This window comes from Oncorhynchus mykiss, chromosome 10, assembly GCF_013265735.2.
Source record: "Oncorhynchus mykiss isolate Arlee chromosome 10, USDA_OmykA_1.1, whole genome shotgun sequence".
Lineage (NCBI taxonomy): Eukaryota > Metazoa > Chordata > Actinopteri > Salmoniformes > Salmonidae > Oncorhynchus > Oncorhynchus mykiss.
The window spans coordinates 48,307,683-48,330,442 of NC_048574.1; the positions used below are offsets into that span (position 1 = coordinate 48,307,683).

Here is a 22,760-nt window from a genome sequence, read left to right on the forward strand (position 1 = left end):
ATAATGAAAATGAGTTTGAAAAGTATTAGAGTTGCCCTTTCAACTCAAAATATTACAGTAGAAAGAATAATTGTGTTTTCTTCTTTCCTATCATGGTCTGATTGGTGGGAGTAATATACCTCTCCTGTTGTGGAGTTTGCATGCCAGTGAGATTTCAGGACTGGGAAGGGCATATGTCATACCATCAGTATAGCCTCATTAAACATGGTCATTGCACCTCTAACACTCCAGACGAGGGCATTGAGTGCAGAGATGAAGAAGAACAATTCCCCCCTTCTATTAATCCGGTTGACAAAGCTACAGCGGATATAGTGAAAAGCCCTTGGAGCTAGCTCAGTTGCTGGAGTGAAAGATTTTGAAAGGGGAATGACATGCACAACACAACGGGCTTGAAAGGGCATAATGACTGCACACCTCTCCTGGATTTGTAGTAGAATTTCTCTGAATTTTGCTTTTAAAAAACTATGTAAAGATCAGTGTGGGTCTATCTCAATCATTTTCAAAAAAGCTTCCTCTCCCTGTTGCATTTCCTTCATTTGCACCGACGCGAAAGAAGTCGAGAAATTAAAGCGTAATTGCGTTTCGCCTCGTATGTTTTAAGATCAGTGCAATTGGTAGAGTGGAGGCGAATCGAGGAAGACACTGTAGTACATTGGAGATGCACCCTGGAATACATGAATGGTTTGCGCCACCCGACATAGGCGAGGGTTGTTTATACTACGAATATCCACGTCACTGTGTCCGCCCTGTTAACCAAAAAAACCGACACACAAGAACTAAGGAACGCGGGGTTGTTTCATCAGCGAACGTGAAGTCAACTGTTTTGGTCGTGTTGTCGAGCCTTCGAACATTCCAAAGTAAACCCAAAGGTAAAGTAACAAACACCACACATTTTTTTTAATTGTACTGAAAAGTATGTGCTTACGTTTCGATGTGGTGGTCCATGTGTAGAGACTCCGTAGTCTTTTACTCGCGCTCATTCTGACGCAATCATACCCTCGTGTGTTGTCAGAAACACTTAACTTTAGCCAACTATTATAACGATATTCCCTTTTAAAATCGTACATTACTGTTTACGTATTTTAGGGGTTAGAATAGTCATTAGGCTGTTTATTTTGAAATAAATAGTTAGATGGGTACCTAACGTTCTCCAACAAACGTTAGTTACCAATAGCATTGCTCGCGAGGCGGTTGTTTTTAGCGGGGAACGTTAATTTAGCCAGTTAGCATATTGGCTATTAACGGTAGCTAGCTAGGTAACGTTATAATCAAATATGTGCTGTGTAAACTAGTTCGTTGCAGTAACGTGGATTTATCTTGTCGAGTGTAAAAACTGCCGCGTGCCATCATTCATTGTTTTACTTGCTAGCTATCAAACAAAGTCCTCGGTCAACTAGTTAAATTTACTTTGCTAGCTAACGTTAGTTAGATAATATTATCTAGCTATAACTATCGTCAGGTAGAAATGTACACATCAGCGAACTGTAGGCATGCATGTGTGCAACCTGTAAACTTTATCTTAACGGTGGGAATGCAACTGGTTTGTTAACTAATCACAAACAACTTTCATAATATACCAGTCTAGCTAGACAATAGACGGGTCCTTGGCTTGACTACTGCAGCTAACCGCATTATTTTTTTAACATGTTGCATCAGCTATTGCATCATCTTGAGTTCGCTAGCTAGCAGGATTTTATAGTTGCTGCTGTTAACTAGCCACAACTAGCAAACATGTTACACGTCACATTCACCCTCAGGACTTCTGGTCTGTGTGTTGAAAGTTGTTCGCCCTCAGTCTCATGTCAGACGGTTGTTCATGGATCGCCAGCCCAATATGTACTCTTAAGGAACATAAACTTTACCGCCTTACTTAGTAATTGTTTCATGTGCAGGTTGGTCGTCATGCAGAGGAACATTTTTGTTTTATTGTAAGGGGGATTGAAGGCATTTATTTGGTCACCCTAGTATTCTAAGCTGATGGATGGAAATACAAATTTGCTGGGACATTTTCTGAAATGTTCAGGGGCAAATTTGCCCCAAGCTCTGTGTAGACTGGTCATGGCAGAGGTATTGGACATTGAGGAAGAAGGAAGGGATCCTGTTGGCTCTGTTCCAGTGGCTTGAAGTTCACTCATAGCAGTAGTCCTTTTTTGACTAGAAAACGGATTGCACCATAGCGTCAAACAGCTAGACAACCATTGACTGTCTGTGATGCATGAAGTGTGCCGCCTATCACTCCAAGGGTGACCTCGCCCACTGAGATGAGAATGCTGAAAGGGCACTCTGCACCAGCCTATTAAAGTATCCACTCCCCCAATGAACATCTGAAAAAGCATATAAAAGGGGCAAGAAACACCATGTGTAGGTGTTAAAATAATTTCCTTGTCTGCTTAATGTTTAATATATGGTAATTGTACCCCCTGGTCATGAAGTCAGCAGTCATTAGTTGAACATAAAATGCAGGGCTGGAGTAAAGCTGTCATTTTGAGGCATTTTCAAATCTGGTTATGTTATACAGTGCACCCATTAATTGATATGCTTGTTACAGTGAACATTTTTGAAGATTATAGCAGTGGTGCCTGGACTTAGCAAACTGTTTTGCAAGCCTGTCGAGGACAAGCGACAGGCAGAACCACCCGTATCACTCACGTTCTCTGTCCCACACTCCAGGACTGAGAGGTGCAAGAACGCTCTTTTTAGGAACCAGGAAATTGTGGCGTGATTTCGGCGTAGTGCATCTTTAAAATACTTTGGGACGGATTGGAAATGATTGTTATCTCTGGTATGCATTACTTTAACTGACTTGTCCGGAAGGGCCTGTACAGATCTGAACACGATAATTTTTGCTGCTGCTCTTGCTTTTCATGAGTGGGGTGTGGAACGTGTAGTTTGTTGTTGGAAATCATAAGTCATCAAAGTGGCAATAGTCTACAGTCATAGAGCCTCCATGTGTGGCCAAAGTAAGGAGATATCTAATCAATGGAAGATGGAATGAAAAATTAAAGGAGAAGGATATGCAGAGAGCGAACAGGCTGCTACTTAATTTTTTGAATGGAGTTTAAAATATATATTTTTTTAACTTGGGGGGGAGAATACTTTCTTGCCATAGCCCTGACTGGCTTTAAACATGCGCTTGTCTGAGGTGTCGGACTAGACAACAGTTGCTATCAGATTTGACCGCTGTGGTTGGTTGCTCAAAATTATGGGATGGGGCTTAGCATAGGGTACATTTTGGGGAGGTACTACCTAAATCGCTCAAATCTCAATTTAAGATACTGACTTTATGACAAATTGTGCTATTTACACTTTGTAGTACATTTTTACACTGTTTTTGACTATCAATGTAACGTCGGTCGTTTTGAAGCAGAGAAGTAGGTTTTTGAGGTCAGCTGCCTTTTAATAAATCTTATCTTAATTGTGTGTAATTATTTGTCTAAATTTGGTCCATATCCATGTATTTCAGTGTCTATTGCTAGGTTTCCATCCAATTTGGCAACATATTTTCATTCAAATGGTCTCAAACAAGTGCCGTGTTCCCACCAAATGGACTTATTGCAGATACAAAGCAGTGGGTGATTACAGTGCACACAATGTACCTTTTCACTTAAGTTTTTATGTACCGAATAAACATCTAAAGTTCAATGTGTTTCCATCGCATTTTCAACTCTCGATAGTTTTGTCACAAAACTGTTGCGCCAAATAGCAAATGTGCCTACTCTGGTCTTGACACATGTGCTCTAGCCACCAGCTTGCATTGTGGGTAGGCAAGTCTACATGATGACATCATGAGTTTGGATAAGTGAGAATGTTTTTATTTGTCAAGCATCAATTGTCAAGTCGCCAGATTCAGACCCTCAATATTTATTGGAAAGGAGCATCAAGATCACCATGCACTTTCACTACCCTGTGAACTTCCTCATAAGTTATTTAATCTCTAGCCTAATAAACTGCATGGTTTTCTAAGTCGCTCTGGGAGGACCACACACCATATCATTGCGTGACTCTACGACCATTTCTTTCATGATTTAATTGTACAGACAAAGATCCCACGATGTCGAATGAACAAATTGTACCAAAACAACATCCTATTTCAGTCATAGCTGTTGTGATTTATTATTTTATAAGGTTTGACATAACTGGATGGAAACTGCCACGAGGGAATAAAAATAAACGTGATCCTACCTACCAGTGAGCAGGAACACTAACCAATAAGGGAATCCACTCTTTCCACTTTATAGAGTATCATAGGTTAGCTAACGATGAGGGCCTAGGTCTTAACTTTTGTTTATTTCATATGCTATCATAAAGCCAAGGAAGCTTAGGACACCCTGATAACAAACTAGGCTAATCATAATACTGTATCGTGATGGCAGAGTTGAGGCTAGACAGTGAGTCAAAAAAAAAGAAGTGCTTTGTGTGGAGTGAGCAACGGTCTGTAATGAGATTCAGAGCTAAGATAATCCTCTTAGTCTGTTGCAGCATGTGCTTTGGAAAAGCTCAGTGAGGCAAATAATATACAGTATCTGCGGAAGCTTCCGCTGGGTGGTTACTTGTGTGCTGGAAGTCCTAGTTAAAAGCCTTATAACATACACCTAAATCTAATCTTTATGGTATTAGGTAGCAATACCATGGCTCTCTTGTCTCCCTGCGGCAGAGGTGAGCAATATTTGGAACATCGAATCGCAATCAAATTACAGTATCGAATCTCGAAACATTTCGTATCGGCACCTAAATATTTTGATAACATCGTATTGTGATGTCCCTAGCAATTCCCAGCCCAAGTATTAGGCAATTAGACTAGGCCTAGTTTTTAATGCTTTTTAAGTGGTTGAAGTACTCCTACCCATTGTATACTATAGCCTACCTATTACAGGAAAAGAGTCCCACTAAACCCTTTGGCCTGGAGGCTCCAACGAGCATGCCTGATTTTGAGCATCCAGGTGGTAAATTAGAGGAGCTGCGTGTTGGTGTCTTCACAACCTGGTCTGAAGCCGCCGCTGTTTCACAGAGGCCAGCCACCCCTCGTGAAGACCACAAGGAAAAGATTAGCCTAGTTGGTCTAGGTGACGCAGGGTGGCCTACCTCCAGAGCTTACTGTGTGGGCAGAACAGACTAAACCTCTCAGGCGCCGCACATTAATCGCAGGCAGGGGGACTCTCAGAAGTGAACCTTTCCCAGGGCCGGAGATGATGCCTGCCCTGCCCGCCGGCCTCCTAAAACAGCTAATGCAACTCTTCAGGAGAGCAGACCCTGTATGCGGTTTCAGTCTTGCCTAACTATTCCGTTGTTCAATCATAATCCCTGGAGAGCACAGCCAGGGTGTTTTTTTTTTATTTAATTTTTTTAAACACTGGTTCAAGTTACAAGGTGGATATGCCAAGCCCATGCAGACTTCAGTAAGGAAGCCATTGTGCATGTCCCAAGTGCAGGATGGAATATAGTTGGTTGCACCATTGTGATCCAATCACGGACGCTAGCCTAGGCTGACTGCCCGATCAAACCAGCGTTGACTATTTTCCCTGTAGACAGTTTGTGACAGTGACAACAATGCCTGATACATGAAAGTTATTTTTGAACAGTTTTCATTTCCTGTTACCTTCAGAGACCAGGGGATATGTTTATTTTATACTGACATTCCTCCTTTTTTTGTTCTGTGTTTGCAAATTGTTTTCTCAATAACCTTCCGGTGATTGTGCACAGTGTCCTATGGATAACAACGTAGAATGGGCCGAAAACGTTTATTATTATAGGTGTTAGAGGCTAAGCTACACCTCCAAGTCACCAACCTTTTGTGGAGTGTTTGGTGTGCTGCTGAAGAGGCAGTGTCTCAGATATCTCGAATAAGCAGTAGCCATGATGACCTTACGGTTGGTCGGGACAGGGACCAGACGTTCTGTGCAACGTGCTTAATGTCAACATGGAGCTGTGTGGACAGCTGCCGCCAGTTAGACAAGGTCATGTGACCAGAGCCTCCAATGCTTATGAGGTGGTTGTGTGTGAGTGTCCCTGCAGTCTGGCACCTGCACAGATAGCGATGCTGTCTGTCCTTGAGCTGAAGGGGGCCGGGGTTTGTTGTAACTGGTGCTATCAGTATTAGTCAGCGATGCCCCTAGTGATGCCAAAAAGCTACGTCGCTGACGTGAATGCTATGATTTTGTTGTCGTTAACACGAGATTGCTGAGCAAAAGTTTTGCTTGAAATGTTGCGCTGTTGTCACTTTTCTTTTTTTGTGGGACATGCTAGATGTAATAGAATGTGGGATACCAATTTGAAGACTTGTTATAACACTTGAGTTGTGGCGTGTTTCTGCTAGTGTAGGGCCAATCTACTGCCTAGCTCTTGGAGGAAGGCAAATGAACCTTAACTTAAACCAGATTTTTCAAATTATCTATCTATCTATCTAGGCTAAATGCCAAGTGGTTGTATCACTTCATTTGGTTTTGAATTGTAACTCTGTATTTTGACATGACATGGGCCTCTATTCAAGATAGTCTATTGCGTACTACCACGTAATAGACTACACAACGATTGTTTCTGATGACTAAAGGTGGTCGGCAAAGGTGGTAATGGAATTTCGCCGAGACTCGGATTGTTCACTTTGAAACGTATGCCAAACCACCACCATTTTGATTTCAAAGTTGAACAAATCATTGCGCTCTATGGACAAGGACTACTTTTTTTATTATTATTATTATTATTTTATTTTCTATAAATGTACACGCATTTTACACAAGCACATTTTATAACAAGAACGGCAGGTATAAAATTTGCTAGCAGAATACAACCGAGGGAGATTTTACTGTAATTCTGTTACCAAAGTTTGCAAAAGTTGTTAAACTTTTGGTTTGGCATACATTTTTAAAGTGAAGAATCTGAGTCATTGGGAATTGCCCATGTCTTTTAAAATTGTAGTCTTCCAGTAAGGTTATTAGTGAATAGCGAGGCACAGAGATTGGTGTTCACTATCGTGTCTGCTTATCGAAGCTCTCTACCGGTCAGGTCATGTTTAGAAACATTTTTTACAAAGCACTATTGAAGGTGGAGAAATGTAATTCTGGGAAGACTCATAATAGCAGCATGCTGTTCCTTAGAAGAATGTGGTTTGCTTGTCTGGAAACCTGCAGGAGGGGAATTAAAACATTACTGGAATTACCCGAGTAGGAGGAACCAATACGAGTGTGGCACCATACAGAAATGTAACGTATCAACTTGACTAAATACGCACATGAGAGCTAATCAGTCAGTTCGGTATCCCAGAGACGGTTGGTTGGTTTGCAAACAAGGGATCCGCACGAAACAAAGTAAAGCAACAACAGCTAGCTTAAACTGTAGCCTAATCTGCTTCCCTTCTGTTTGATCATAGGATCTCTCCCGCTCCGTCTCAACTCTTCGCCGCTCTGCTCAGTCAACCCCTTCAGCTTCGCAGCTCCCTCCGCAGACGCGACCATGGTAGACCAGATGGCCTCCTTTGGGCGGATCTTGTTGCGACGCAGGGTACTGGACTGTTCCGATGAGGGAAGCCGATTCGCCCGCTGCCTCTCCACACTGGACCTGGTGGCCCTGGGGGTGGGCTCTACGCTAGGGGCAGGGGTGTACGTCCTAGCTGGTGAGGTAGCCAGGGAGAAGGCTGGTCCTGCCATCGTGCTCTGCTTCCTCATCGCTGCGCTCTCCTCCATGCTGGCCGGACTCTGTTACGCTGAGTTTGGCGCCCGCGTACCCAAGACTGGTTCGGCGTACCTGTACAGCTACGTGACGGTTGGCGAGATCTGGGCTTTTATCACGGGGTGGAACCTCATCCTCTCCTATGTCCTCGGTGAGTTTGTAGATTGGATATTGCTTCCGTTTTCAAATGCTTTTGCGTTGAGCCACAATGTTCACTGTGGTTAGTCTCTAGTCTGCCTTATCCTCTTGAGTTTGGTCGATGGTTTCCATGACGTTAACTTCTTCTCCATGGTCCTTTTTAGGTACAGCCAGTGTGGCCCGAGCCTGGAGCTCTAATTTTGATAGCCTGGTGGAGCAAAGGATATCAGACTTCTTCAGGTCATCCATGGCCATGAGCGCCCCGGGTGGGGTGTTGGCTGAATACCCGGACCTGTTTGCGCTCATCCTCGTGCTCTTATTAACCGGTGAGGACTTCAGTCAACTAAAATGTATAGTGTTGGGGGAGGCAACACATAAGTTATAGCCTCATTGTAAAAGCTTGCATGTATTGTAACATACATGTACCTAATGCAACTTGATTTGTGTCTCCTAATGCCGTACTGTTGCTTCTTCCAGGGCTGCTGGCGTTTGGCGTGAGTGAGTCGGCTCTGGTGAATAAGATCTTCACAGGGGTCAACCTGGTGGTGCTGGGCTTCGTCATCATCTCAGGCTTTGTGAAGGGAGACACAGTTAACTGGAACCTTACTTTGGAGGACTTTAACAACGCCAGTAACACCAACGTGTCCAGCTTATCCAAAGAGTGAGTCCTCCAATACAGATTAATACCGGCTGAGATTTAGCCAGAGATTCCATTATAGGGCACTGGCATTGACTAAATCATGCTTTCATGTGTCTAGATGTGTTTTAATCTCTGCATTTGGCTTCAGAAATAAAACCGTATAGTTGACGCGTCTCCCTGCCGCCTCTATGTCCCTCAGGGTTGTGGATAAGACGTTTGGCACTGGTGGTTTTGCTCCTTTTGGCCTCCGTGGCATTCTGTCTGGTGCTGCCACGTGTTTCTATGCCTTTGTGGGGTTTGACTGCATCGCCACTACAAGTGAGTTATTTACTGTACTCCAAAGCTAAACATTAGATAGGACCACGTCGTTTGTTCTCAGTAGATTGAGCGCTCACTGACATGCCACTTAATCAAAATGTAGCTTTTTTTTAATATGGTGGCCAATTTTCGCTAAATAGTTGGAATGTATAGTTCTACTTGGTTGTTACACTCGCATAGTTCCAGACAAATAAATGTTGTGCCTTGCCCCCCCCCCCCCCCAGGCGAAGAGGCTAAGAACCCAACTCGCTCCATCCCTGTGGGCATCGTGGCCTCTCTGCTCATCTGTTTCTTCGCCTACTTCGGGGTGTCTGCGGCCCTCACACTCATGATGCCCTACTACCTGCTGGACACCAAGAGCCCTCTGCCAAAGGCCTTCATCCACGTAGGCTGGCCTGCTGCTCACTACATCGTGGCTGTGGGCTCCCTCTGTGCTCTCTCCACCAGGTCAGTTAGGCCGATAGACTGCACTATGGCTACTGTTCTGTAGCTCCCTTGTCTTCTACACTCCTCAGTACTTGGTTTTCCCTTCAAGCTATCAAATGCACTCCCTTTGTTACGTGTGTGTATATAATGTTGGTTTTGTTGTCCTCATAGCCTGCTTGGGTCCATGTTCCCCATGCCGAGGGTTATCTACGCCATGGCAGAGGATGGGCTCCTGTTCCGGGGCCTGTCCCGCATGAACACGCGTACCAAGACGCCCCTGATGGCCACCATCGTCTCTGGCTGTGTGGCATGTGAGTTCAGCCCTCCACCCTCTCTGTTCATTCATCTGGTTCTGCTCTACTACCTCTGGGTTCCACTGTAGTCAACTCCTGTGGTTATGTTTTTGTTTATGTATGAAACTATGAATGTGCAGCAGGAGGGAAGCCTGTGGAAATAGACCCTTTGATCAGTGGAATGCTTTTTAAGTGTTTTTTTTTTCTCTCTTTTTTTCTTCATTGTTTTTGAATGCCGGAATAACTAGAGTAAATAACCAACTGAGGGGATGTGGTTTGTGTTTTCTATAGTATGTATGATGGTAATGCTCATTGTCCCCTCTCCCTGTAGCTCTGATGGCCTTCCTCTTTGACCTGGCTGCCCTGGTTGACCTCATGTCCATAGGAACACTGCTGGCCTACTCACTAGTGGCCATCTGTGTGCTCATCCTCAGGTGGGTGACGACTTGTGCCGCTTTTTCTTTTAAATATACTATAATGCCTAACACCGCTTTTTTGTGGTATTGAAATTATGATTTGTCTCCAATTATGTGATTTGCTAATGGTGTTTGACATTCTCAGTGCGATTACCTCTCATGGTCCAGGAAACTGACCTGCTCTTCCCTCCTGTCCGTGTGTGTCCAGGTACCAGCCGGGCACCCTGAGCTCGTCCAGTCAGAGTGAGAAGCTGGTGGAGCTGGTGGGAGGGGAGAAGGTGGCCGTGTCCGGGCGAGACAGCGGTGACGAGGACGGCCTGGATCTGGAGGACCGACCCCTCCGGGAGAAGTTCACCCCCCGCCGCCTCCTCTTCCCCAGCGGGAATCTACCCACTAAGATCTCTGGGAACATCGTCTATGCCACCACGGCCGTTATCTGTGAGTGCCGCCTCTTCTCTTTCTCTCTCACTTATGACGTTGTAATGCAGTTGACCACGGGTTGTTTTCAAAGCGGCTCTTTTTAGAGAAAGCACATTTTGATTCTCTCTTCGTCCTCTCTAGCGGTGCTCATCACTGTGCTGTGTGTGGTGTTGGCGGGGAAGCTGGATGAGTTGATCGAGGTTCAGCCTGTGTGGGTCACGGTGTGTGTAGTACTGGCCTTGCTCTGTGCCCTTTGTGTCGTCATCATCTGGAGGCAGCCCGAGAGCAAGGAGGCTCTCACCTTCAAGGTTAGTTTCTGGATACTTCAGTGTTTGTTCACGGCTTATAACCAATTCATAATACAACTTGTATGCAGTAAAACGACTCACTTGTTTCACCCCCCCCCCCCCCCCCCCAGGTGCCCTTGTTGCCTTGGCTGCCTCTGTTCAGTGTCTTTGTCAACATCTACCTCATGATGCAGCTGGACCTGGCTACGTGGTGCCGCTTTGCTGTTTGGATGGGCATTGGTAAGTTAGATTACATTTATACAGAGTAGGAAATGTTTCTAAATTCACAATCGAATCACATGTTAATCACAGAATCCGCTGTAGTGGAAACCGTCTGCCCCATGGTCAATGTAATTGCAGTACATATTCTGCTGTTCTATCGCATGTGCAATGATGCCGGGGGGGGGGGACTGTTTGTTTGCAGTAACTTTGTAATATCGCAAACCGACGTGGCAGATTCACCATTTTAAACATTCCTTCTTTAATTCAGTCAACTTAATTCCTCTCTCTTTCTCCTTCCCTCAGGATTTGCAATCTACTTCTGCTACGGGATCTGGCACAGCAGCGAGGCAGTCAACAGCACCCCCCGGAAATACGAGCCTGCCCTCCAGACCAAGAAGAAGCCCATCTACCTGGGGAGAGACGAGAGTGAGGCGGAGGGGTTGAGCACCTGAACGGCTAGGGGCTGGAGGAAACCCCACACGTTATACCACTGAAAGGAAGGCAGACAATTCAACTGACACTGCAATGTGTGTCTCTAGATTGGTTACCTTTCATTTTTGGGAGATCTGTCTTACACTTTATTGGACAGTTGATGAGTAATACTTTCAACACTTAAAGTTGCTATTAACATTACTAGTGATTTTTTTATTTATTTATTAACCGTTAGTCTCTTGCTAGTTGGTGGCCGTGCCTCCAATCGTTAGCCCCCCCGGGGCCTCCAGCAGCAATATGCTGTACAGGATCTGTTGGTTAGGGCCATATGTATTACTGGGTACCAGTGCGTCTGTGGGGTTTACAGTCTTGGTCAGGGCCTCCGTAGACTTGTTAACCGTGCCGAGGCCCGATGTGGGCGTTTTGTTTTTGGGATGACTGTCGTAGACGAGCTGTCCTCCACCTGCCAAAGAGCAACCGATTTAACAGTAGTACCTTGTGCACCTAGTTGCAGAAATGAGAATTTTTGTTGGTGGTGTCAGCTTCTTCAGTAAGCTGCATGAGATGGAAATATCACCACGGAGACCTCAAACTACATATCCTATAATGTTAAAGGCGTTTATGAACAATCTGTTGCCGGTGATTCTTTCTGTCGTACATTTTGTCTTCGAACGTATGGTAAAAATAGTCAAAGTAATGATGTATGTTATCATTTTCATGGTGATGGAAGTCCCTGTGTTACTTGCCTCTGAGGTCCATCCAAAGAATTGACTGAGGTAAAATCAACCTTTTGGAGGGTGATAACGCATCCCAGCACCTCTGCACTGTCTGCTGAATAATCTTTCATTTCGGTATCATCATTGGGGCTGTTCTGTACTCTTGTAAAACCCCTTTTATATGCATTTCTATTTATCTCTGGCGTTTTGATTTACAAATTCGAGCTACCCTTTTTATATGTAAATACTTGAGTTTGAGATCTCTGCCTCGATTGCTTGAGCTGTCTACAGACGTAGATTTAACTGTCAAACAAAGAAATGACCCGCGTGATCTAGACGATGCGCTGTATTGAGTCTTTTTTTTAAAGGCAGTGATTTTAGTCCTGGTCAGCTATTACCACTAATATTACTTTAGTTGTAGCTTCTTGTGAACCTATTTTCACAAACATTTTTAGTTTCCATTGAAACTTGTTCTTGGCAGCTTGGCTGTCGAGTTTGCATCATTTTAGTCATCTATTTTCCTGCTCTGCCCTTCAACTGACTTTAATCGAGTAATGTGCTTTTTATAGATGTTTTGTGTTCTTTACATGTACTCTTGATTACCCCCTTGCTTTTAATGTGTTACTGTATATAGCAAAACTTGCTTCACCAAATAATTGACAGGTCTACTCGTGAATCTATTTGTTAATAGTCACTAGTTGTGGTGCTGCTTGACCAAATTACATTTTGCTTTGGAGACACTGGTTCAAGAACATGAGTATGACCAGCAAAAACTGGTCTCTAAATTTGAACTTTATTTGCTCATCTCCAAAGACCCTGGAGATGGCGAGGATAATTGATAGATATGGTATTGTAGTACAGTAATAACTGTAGATAATAACTGTAGATGTACAGTGTGTATAGCTGTATTTTTATTAGTAGAATGCTGTATATTATACAAATGGATATGTTTTATAGTTGTGCTTCTTGGCATTACTTTTAACATCGTTTCTTGAGGGTTTGTTAGACATCTCCAAAAGAAACCGTTTCCTAAAAATGCCTACCACCTCAAAGATCCCACTGGCTGGTAAACCAAGACACAGGTTTTATCTTCGGTTTTATATACTGTAAATACACTGCATGACCAAAAGTATGTGGACACCTGCTCGTCAATCATCTCAGTCCAAAATCATGGGCATTAATATGGAGTTGGTCTCCCCCCCCCCCCCCCTGCTGACATAACAGCCTCTACTCTTCTGGGAAGGGTTTCCACCAGATGTTAGAACATAGCTGTGGGGATTTGCTTCTATTCAGCCATGAGCATTAGTGAGATCAGGCACTGACGTTTGGCAATTAGGCCTTGCTCGCAGTTGGCGTTCCAATTCATCCCAAAGGTGTTCGATGGAGTTTAGGGCAGGTCTCTTTGCAGGCCAGTCAAGTTCTTCCACACCGATCTCGACAAACCATTTCTGTATGGAACTCGCTTTGTGCACGGGTGCATTGTCATGCTGAAACAGGAAAGGGCCTTCCCCAGACTGTTGCCACAGTTGGAAGCACAGAACCGTCTAGAATGTCATTGTATTCTGTAGCATTAAGGTTTCCCTTCACTGGAACTAAGGGGCCTAGCCCAAACCAGAAAAAATGCCCCCGACCATTATTCCTCCTCCACCAAACTTTACAGTTGGCTCTATGCATTCAGGTAGCCTTATTGTGCTGACGTTGCTTTCAGAGGCAGTTTGTAACCCTGTAGTGAGTGCAATCGAGAGCAGACTATTTTTACGGGCTTCAGCACTCACCGGTCCCGTTCTGTAAGCTTTTGTTGCCTACCACTTCACGGCTGAGGCGTTCCTGTAGATGTTTCCACTTCACAATAACAACACTTACAGTTGACCCGGGCAGCTCTAATGGCAGAAATTTGACGAACTGACTTGTTGGACAGGTGGCATCCTATGAAGGTGCCACGTTGAAAGTCACTGAGCTCTTCAGTAAGGCCATTCTACTGCCAATCTTTTGTCTGTAGAGATTGCATGGCTGTGTGCTTGATGTTATATGCCTGTCAGCAACGGGAGTGGCTATAATAGACAAAGCCACTATTTTTGAAGGGGTGTCCACATACTTTTGTGTAATTGCCTGTATAAATGAGCTGTATTTTCATTGTTCTTTTCTAAATAAAATGGTTAATTATCAATTCTAGGCCTTTTTGAGTCTCAAGAATAAATGGAATTGTTTTAGAAAATTCATAATCCTATCAAGCGGGGGAGGGAATACATTCATAAAACAAATTGCCCTCATCTACAGATCCACAACTTTTGAATGTTGCATGTACTGCCAAAATAGTTTTAATGTGCCTTGAAGGGATGGGAAACCATGTACATGTACATTTATTGATGGTCCCTAAATAGCCCCATTGAGATCAAAAGTGAAACCAAATGTACCATGGTCAGTGCTTCAAATGAATGATTACTTGGGTGCTGCCAGATGTGGGCAGGATTGAAATAACCCAAGGAAAATGTACGTACCCTTCCTTCTGTTACATACCCTTATTTCGTAATAATCTTGCAAATTACTTTTTGAAAGAGACTGACTTTGACTCAAGTTATCCTATTTACACTTCGTAGTCAATTTTGACACTAGAATAACCAGAATAAACTCCTATAGATGCCACAGGCCATTTTCAAACTTTTTTTTGTTCAGTCGCTCTTAATTTGGTTCATGTGATGAATATGTGTTCAGATTCTCCTGGCCTTGGTCTGTGCCCTTTTGTGTCATCTGGAGGCAACCTGAGAGCAAGGAAGCCCTCACCTTCAGGGTTAGTTTCTGAATACTTATTGAAGGTGTAAACAACAGGTGCAGTGTTTATTCATTGGTTTTCAACCTTGTCGTCACAGTTTTTTATAATACAGCTAGATATGCAGTAAAATGATGACAGTTTTCTCTCCCCTTTCTAGGTGCCCCTGCTGCCTTGGCTTCCTCTGTTTAGTATCTTTGTCAAAATCTACCTTATGACGCAGCCAGTGGTGTAAAGTACTTAAGTAAAAAATACTTTAAAGTGAAAACAGCAGCTACTCGGCCTCCGACCACAAGGCACTACAGAGGGTAGTGTGTACAGCCCAGTGCATCACTGGGGCCAAGCTTCCTGCCATCCAGAACTAGGCGGTGTCAGAGGAAGGCCCTACAAATTGTCAGACTCCAGCCACCCTAATCCTAGACTGTTCTCTCTGCTAATAATGTACTTTTTACTCCATACAGTTTCCCTGACACCCAAAAGTACTTGTTATATTCTGAATGCTTAGCTGGACAGAAAAACATCCCTGGTCATCCCAACTGCCTCTGATCTGGCGGACACACCAAACACATTCTTCATTTGTAAATGTCTGAGTGTTGGAGCGTGCCCCTGGCTATCCGTAAATGTAATAACTAGAAAATGGTGCGGTCTGGTTTGCTTAAATCAAGAGGTCTGAATACTTTCCAAAGGTACTGTAAAAATATAAATAATTTCTAATTACTTATACTTTTACAGTACCTTTGGAAAGTATTCAGACCTCTTGATTTTTTCCCCCCACATTTTGATATGTTATAGCCGTATTCTAAAATGTATTCAATATTTTTTCCTCAGAAATCTACACACACTACCCCATAATGACAAAGTGAGAAAAAAAGGGTTTTATACATTTTTGCAAATTTATTCAACTTAAAAAAACAGAAACCTTATTTAAGTATTCAGACCCTTTGCTTTGAGACTCAAAATTGAGCTCGGGTGCATCCTGTTTCCATTATCCTTGAGTTGTTTCTACAACTTGATTGGAGTCCACTGGTGGTAAATTCAAATGATTGGACATGATTTGGAAAGGCACACACCTGTCTATTTAAGGTCCCACAGTTGTCAGAGCAAAAAGCAAGCTATGAGGTCGATGGAATTGTCCGTAGAGCTCCGAGACAGGATTGTGTCAAAGCACAGATATGGGGAAGGGTACCAGAAGGAAAACCATCTCTTTAGCACTCTGCACCAAACAGGCATTTATGGTAGAGTGGCCAGACAGATGCCACTCCTCAGTAAAAGGCAAATGACATCTTGCTTGGAGTTTGCCAAAAGAAACCTAGACTCTCAGACCATGAGAAACAAGATTCTCTGGTCTGATGAAACCAAGATTGAACTCTATCATTAATGCCAAGTGTCATGTCTGGAGGAAACCTGGCACCATCCCTACGGTGAAGCATGGTGGTGGTAGCATCATGCTGTGGGGATGTTTTTCAATGGCAGGGACTGGGAGACTAGTCAGGATTGAGGGAAAGATGAACAGATCAATATGCGAGAGATCCTTGATGAAAACCTGCTCCAGAGCACTGAGGACCTCAGACTGGGGCGAAGGTTTTACCTTCCAACATGACAATGACCCTAAGCACACAGCCATGACAACGCAGCAGTGGCTTCGGGAAAGTCTGAATGTCCTTGAGTAGCCCAGCCAGAGCCCGGACTTGAACCCGATCTAACATCCCTGGAGCGATGCTCCCCATCCAACCTTACAGAGTTTGAGAGGATCTGCAGAGAACAATTGGAGAAACTCCCCAAATAGGTGTACCAAGCTTGTAGCGTCATACCCAAGAAGACTCGAGGCTGTAATCGCTGCCAAAGGTGCTTCAACAAAGTGCTGTGTAAAGGGTCTGAATACTTGTGTAAATTTAATATTTCTGTTTTTTATTCTTAATACATTTGCAAAAATGTATTAAAACTGTTTTTGCTTTTTCATTATGGGGTATTGTGTAGAGTGATCTATTATTATTTTTAAAATCAATTTCAGAATAAGGCTGTGATAAAATATGGAAAAAGTCAAGGGGTCTGAATACTTGTCCCGAACACACTGTACTTTTGATACCTAATTATATTTTAGCAATTACATATACTTTTGACAGTTAAGTATATCTAAAACCACTTTTCTTTTAGACCTTTACTCAAGTAGTATTTTACTGGGTGACTCACTTTTACTTGAGTCATTGTCCATCTTTAATTTTACAATTGGGTACTTTTTCCACCGCTGGATGCAGTTGGACATGCTGCTTCGCTGTGTGCATGGGCGATGATGATGATTAAGATTACATTATATACACACATTCAATAGGAATTCTTTCTAGATCTAGGGTAGAATCCCATATGTTTTTGTCACCCTGTATTTGAACCATATGTGTCTTTAACTTTTAATGTTGCGCCTTGTGATTGTTACCGTCCAACCATTTACAAGGCCAACTCTTTAGTGTGTGCTGCCCTCTTGTGTTTGTACATGGCATTGCAGCATTACACTAATGGAGACTACAAACGGATGTTTTCGTATCAAGTGTTCACAATTTAATAGGGAGTTAGTTCATAGTATCTTTGTGGTACAAATAGATACATCACCGACATTACATTAATTTAGTCTCCATGTGTTTGACCTGCTTGTATATCCAGTTTCACTTACGGAATATCAAATTCTTTAAACTGCTTGTTGAATAAACAGTATGTTATTTCCAGGCTGGGGGAATATCTAAGTCATTGGGGTTATAAGTGTGCATGCAGAGGTAACTAACACTGAACACATGTATTTTGGATGGTCATCATAGAGCATTGGTAATATTGACTGTGCCTTTGCTGAGATGAAATGTTTATTCCTTACAAGCATGAGACATCAAACCTGCCCCTTCTATGCACCCCAAACCTATACAACGCTAAAGGAACATGGCTTTATGTTTGTTTCAAATAACATTTACAAGTCACATAAATTAATTGGAAATCCATCTTTGCTTTGACTAGAGATATATGTCGCCATTTCAAACGGCCACGCGACGTTGTGCAGGTAAGCTGCGTCATCCAGAGCCTCCGGTGTCTAGCAGAGATCATGAACTACGGAGAGCCGTCTGTCTGAATGTTCTCTCGACATACCCTTTATTACAGTCAGTCAGTGGTTTAGAAAGAAAGACAACGGTTGTTTGGCGCCAGTGCTGTGATTGTAAAATGAGCAGCTGATATGGTACCTGGCTTAAGCAGAGATTGGAGACAGGAGTCCATTCAACAACAGACTACAATGTGTCTGGCACATGTAGGCTCAATAAGCATGTAGGGTATTTAGGTTCCGGATGACAATATGAAGGTTGCGGACGTTCATTTCTCATATATCTCCTTTCATATGATACATGGGTACGACTTCAGTGAAAGTGGGGGAAACCAAAACTCTCTTAATACCCTGAACAGAGCAACACCCATTCAAAGCCTTCTCCCTTTCCACTCCAGTTACTGTATGATACATCCTACAAATATTGAAACATATGGCATTTTCTCCCCATATCGTGAGAAAGTAAAACTGGAATTCTATCACGCTAATATTACCCTTCATGTTCTAGAAATAAATACACCCAGTACACCCTGGCTATTTACAATATGTTATATCAGAAATCCATTAAGACACTTGTAATTCTTTGGAAAATCAAATGTAAAATGGGTGAAATGCAACTATACATGTGCGGCAATGAACAACCCTCTTGTTCAACACATTGTGAGGGTTTGGAGGACAGTAAAAGGAATGAATGCATGTTGTAGCTTTCCTTTAGAGCAAATGGTTAGTTTCTCGGTGCATAGATACTTTGAACCCAGGAGGCTCCTGATTATTGCTCTCAGACATGGTCTGCTTGCAGAAATATGGACATGGGGGCCCTTGAAGCAAAGGGGTTTGTAGCTTACCGAAAAGTTTTAATAAGGTGGGTGGAAACTGGCATTGAGGAAGAAAACTGCTTAGGAGGAACTAAGGGTTGAGGTTGGAAGTCTTAATGGTTAGATAAAGCACATGGCTGAGTCTAATACACTGTAAAAAAAAAGGTGGGAAGATGCTGTTGTTCTGCAGTGCATTTACTGATTGGAATGATAACAAATTACACTTTGGTTCATTCAACCTATTCTATAAAATTTCCCTGAAATCAAATAACAAATTTGACAATCAAAAAAATGATTGAATGAAAGTTCTAAATTGCTTTCAACACCTCATGAGCGAGCGCATGTGCATTGAATAGCGGTGGGGCAATGTAGCGGCGGCAGCCTATCAAAAGCGCTGGAGGTATAGCTTATTGGGGGGCGTGGCTTTCAGTTAGTTATTTTTGCCCACCTGTGAGAGTAAATGTCGTTCCTGTTAATGTGGTCTATTGTATCTGTTATTCAAACTCAAACTCGTACACTGACAGCATCTGTAATGGTACTTGCATGAGTGCATATGGTACTAAAGAGCCTGTTAAGGTTTCTATGTTAAGGTAGCTAATTCTTGGTCATGATATTGTGGCTACTAAATGTATAAAGAATATGTTTGGAAACATTATTTCAAGTTATCGAACCAACTTAATTTCTTGATTTACAGGGAATTGATTTAATTGGATTTGGATAGGTAATTCCAAATTAAAAAGTGAACTTATATGAAAAAAATATGAAAAAAATTGGTTACATTTACATGAAATATGAGTTTGTATTTGTTATTTATTAGGTTTAACCGAAAGGGGGAAAGTAAGTTGAGTTTTAAAAGAAATACATTGCAACTTCAAATATAGGTTTGGTAATAATGAAATAAAACTGTCGTCATTGAATCATATACAGTCGTATGAAAAAGTTTGGGCACCCCTCTGAGGCTGCATAATAATTTACTCTGTCATCACAGAAAATGATCACAGTGGCATGCCATTCATTTTCTAATAAAAGCTGAGTACTGGGGTATTGTCCAGACAAATATTTTTAGTGTAGCAATATTAAGTTGTATGAAATTAAATCAGATGTGAAAAATAGGCTATGCAAAAATGTGGGCACCCTTGTCATTCTGTTGATTTGAATACTTGTAACTACTTAGCACTGATTAATTGGAACACACAATTGGTTTGGTGAGCTCAGTAAGCCTTGAATTTCCTAGACAAGTGCATCCAATCATGAGAAAAGGTATTTAAGGTAGCCAATTGCAAGTTGTTGTTCTCTTTGACTCTCCTCTGAAGAGTGGCAACATGGGGCCTCAAAACAACACTCAAATGACCTGAAAACAAAGATTGTTCAACATTATGGTTTAGAGGAAGGCTAAAAAAAAGCTATCGCAGAGATTTAACCTGTCGGTGTCCACTGTGAGGAACATAGTGAGGAAATGGAAGACCACAGGCACAGTTCTTGTTAAGGCCAGAAGTGGCAGGCCAAGTAAAATATCGGCAAAGGCAAAGGATGGTGAGAACGGTCAAAAACAGCCCACAGACCACCTCCAAAGACCTACAACATCATCTTGCTGCAAATGGTGTCACTGTGCATCGTTCAACAATTCAGCGCACTTTGCACAAGGAGAAGCTGTATGGGAGAGTGATGCGGAAGAAGCCTTTTCTGCACACACGCCACAAACAGAGTCTCTTGAGGTATGCAAACGCACATTTGGACAAGCCAGCTTCATTTTGGAATAAGGTGCTGTGGACTGATGAAACAAAGATTGATTTATTTGGTCATAACAAGGGACGTTATGCATGGCGGCAAAAGAACACAGCGTTCCAAGAAAAACACTTGCTACCCACAGTAAAAATTTGGTGGTGGTTCCATCATGCTGTGGGGCTGTGGCCAGTGCCGGTACTGGGAATCTTGTTAAAGTTGAGGGTCGCATGGATTCCACTCAATATCAGCAGATTCTTGGGAATAATATTGAAGAATCAGTCACAAAGTTGAAGTTACGCCGGGACTGGATATTTCAACAAGACAACGACCCAAAACACTGCTCAAAATCTACCAGGGCATTTATGCAGAGGAACAAGTACAATGTTCTGGAATGGCCATCCCAGTCCCCAGACCTGAATATCATTGAGAATCTGTGGGATGATTTGAAGCGGGCTGTCCATGCTCGGCAACCATCAAACCTAACTGAACTGGAGATGTTTTGTAAGGAGGAATGGTCCAAAATACCTTCATCCAGAATCCAGATACTCATTAGAGGCTATGGAAAGTGTCTAGAGGCTGTTATTTTAGCAAAAGGAGGCTCTACTAAATATGAATGTGATTTTTCTATTGGGGTACCCAAATTTATGCACCTGTCTAATTTTGTTTTGATGCATATTGCACATTTTCTGTCAATCCAATAAACCTAATTTCACTACTGAAATATTACTGTGTCCATCAGTTATTTGATGGATCAAAATGAAATTGCTGATCCAAACACCCAATTATTTATAAATGGAAATTGTCAGGGGTGCCCACACTTTTTCATTTGACTGTATTTGGTTTCCACAAATGTGTTGTTTTTCAATTGAGAAACCCTAACTTAGTTACTTGTAACCAGTTGGAGTAATCTTTTTTTTTTTTTTACAGTGTAGGGCGGGAAGAAATATCGGACATGTTGCGTTATGCAGAATGTTGCTTATAATCGTGTTAAAACTACAAGCATACGACCATACAGTGTGGAGGTCTTAAGACACTAAAGGCAAACAACCCTAGTGCAGCCGACCCCATTTAAAGCTTCAGTGTTCATCAGGAGGCATATGGGTAGATGTCAATGTTTAAGGGGTGGGCGTACAGTTTAAGCCAACGGAGTACATAAAACGGCTTTCTCATGAGACACATTCTCTGTAATGATTATGATCGATGGACAGGGAAGCTATAAGGGGTGATATGTTGTACCTTCTGTCACCAACTGTGCATTTAATATGAGCAACGAGGACGCAAACCGCAATAAAAACATTGATGTTAGGCATTTCACAGTGCATACCCACACTCAACGGTACAAATTCCCTGTGAATACTCATATAGAAACACAGTTGGCAACTGAATCGGTACACACAAACTTTGGTTCCATCTTATCTATGATCAAAGGGATGATGGCAATGATGTGTTCTCAGGTTGTTCATTTGTCTGGTAGTGCCATCAGTCTCACAAACTAAAGCAGAGGAGGCATTGAACACAGCAGTGTGCCATTCCCCGCATGCTCACGCAGTGCTAATACAACACATGCTTCCCTCTGTGAATTGGATCTTTCCATAGAGAGGGTTTAAAGAGCAGAGCTAGATTTGGTGTCCCCTTGTATTGCACTCACCAGCCAGCAACAGACTAGGGAGGTTAGGTGTCCTCCCGAAAGTTGTGTGAGTGCTCCAGACTACAGGACAGACTTGTAAAGTTTGAGGTGTGTTCCTTCCGTAAGGGCACAAGATGAGGCATAACTACAGAGAGGAAAATCTCACCATAAAGCAGGGCATTTCTTTTCTTTCAAGTGCATCTAACAGGTAAGACAGAGGCGAGGAAGGTTACTTTGGCAATTGGGTCGTTCCACCAATTCGGTGCCTTTTGAGAAGTGTAACTTGGTACATTTTTGGGGGAGGGGGGGGGGGGGGTTCACCTAATTTTAACATTCTGTCATAACGTGACAGCACACGTTCAACTTCATAAAAAAAACGAGTTTTCCCATTCCTATAGCAATGGCCTATTAAGTGCCAAATAGGGTTGACCATAACAGGGTTGACCATAACAGGGTTGACCATAACAGGGTTGACGATTTCATCTGAAATCAGCCATCAATCCCCTTGTGAAGGGGCAATGGAAGCTTGTTGTGTGCACAGGGATTGGCAATTGAATGCGAGCTTCACCCCCCCCCCCCAAAAAAATTATAATATTTCTAGCCTGTCTATCTATGGGTGACAGGGTTGATGTGTTGTGCTCGACCCGCTCAGTTTTCCACCACAAAACACCAGAAAATGGCCCCAAATTGTAGAACCAGCTCACCTGCTTTTACTCTATGATTTCGCTATTAGGATGTTCAATGTTTCTTTAAAGGAAATATATATATATTTTAAAAGGA

General features: G+C 42.7%; 1 protein-coding gene across 1 annotated transcript; it reads left to right on the forward strand.

The window, feature by feature from the left end:
* Positions 1-268: 268 nt before the first annotated feature.
* Positions 269-14,137, forward strand: LOC110534152 (cationic amino acid transporter 3). Its single transcript, XM_036933253.1, has 12 exons — positions 269-869; positions 7,364-7,813; positions 7,965-8,126; positions 8,278-8,461; positions 8,640-8,758; positions 8,983-9,205; positions 9,356-9,495; positions 9,809-9,911; positions 10,102-10,331; positions 10,455-10,621; positions 10,732-10,840; positions 11,126-14,137. The coding sequence occupies exons 1-12, from the start codon at positions 659-661 to the stop codon at positions 11,272-11,274; spliced, it is 2,247 nt and encodes a 748-aa protein (XP_036789148.1). The 5' UTR covers positions 269-658; the 3' UTR covers positions 11,275-14,137.
* Positions 14,138-22,760: the final 8,623 nt, after the last annotated feature.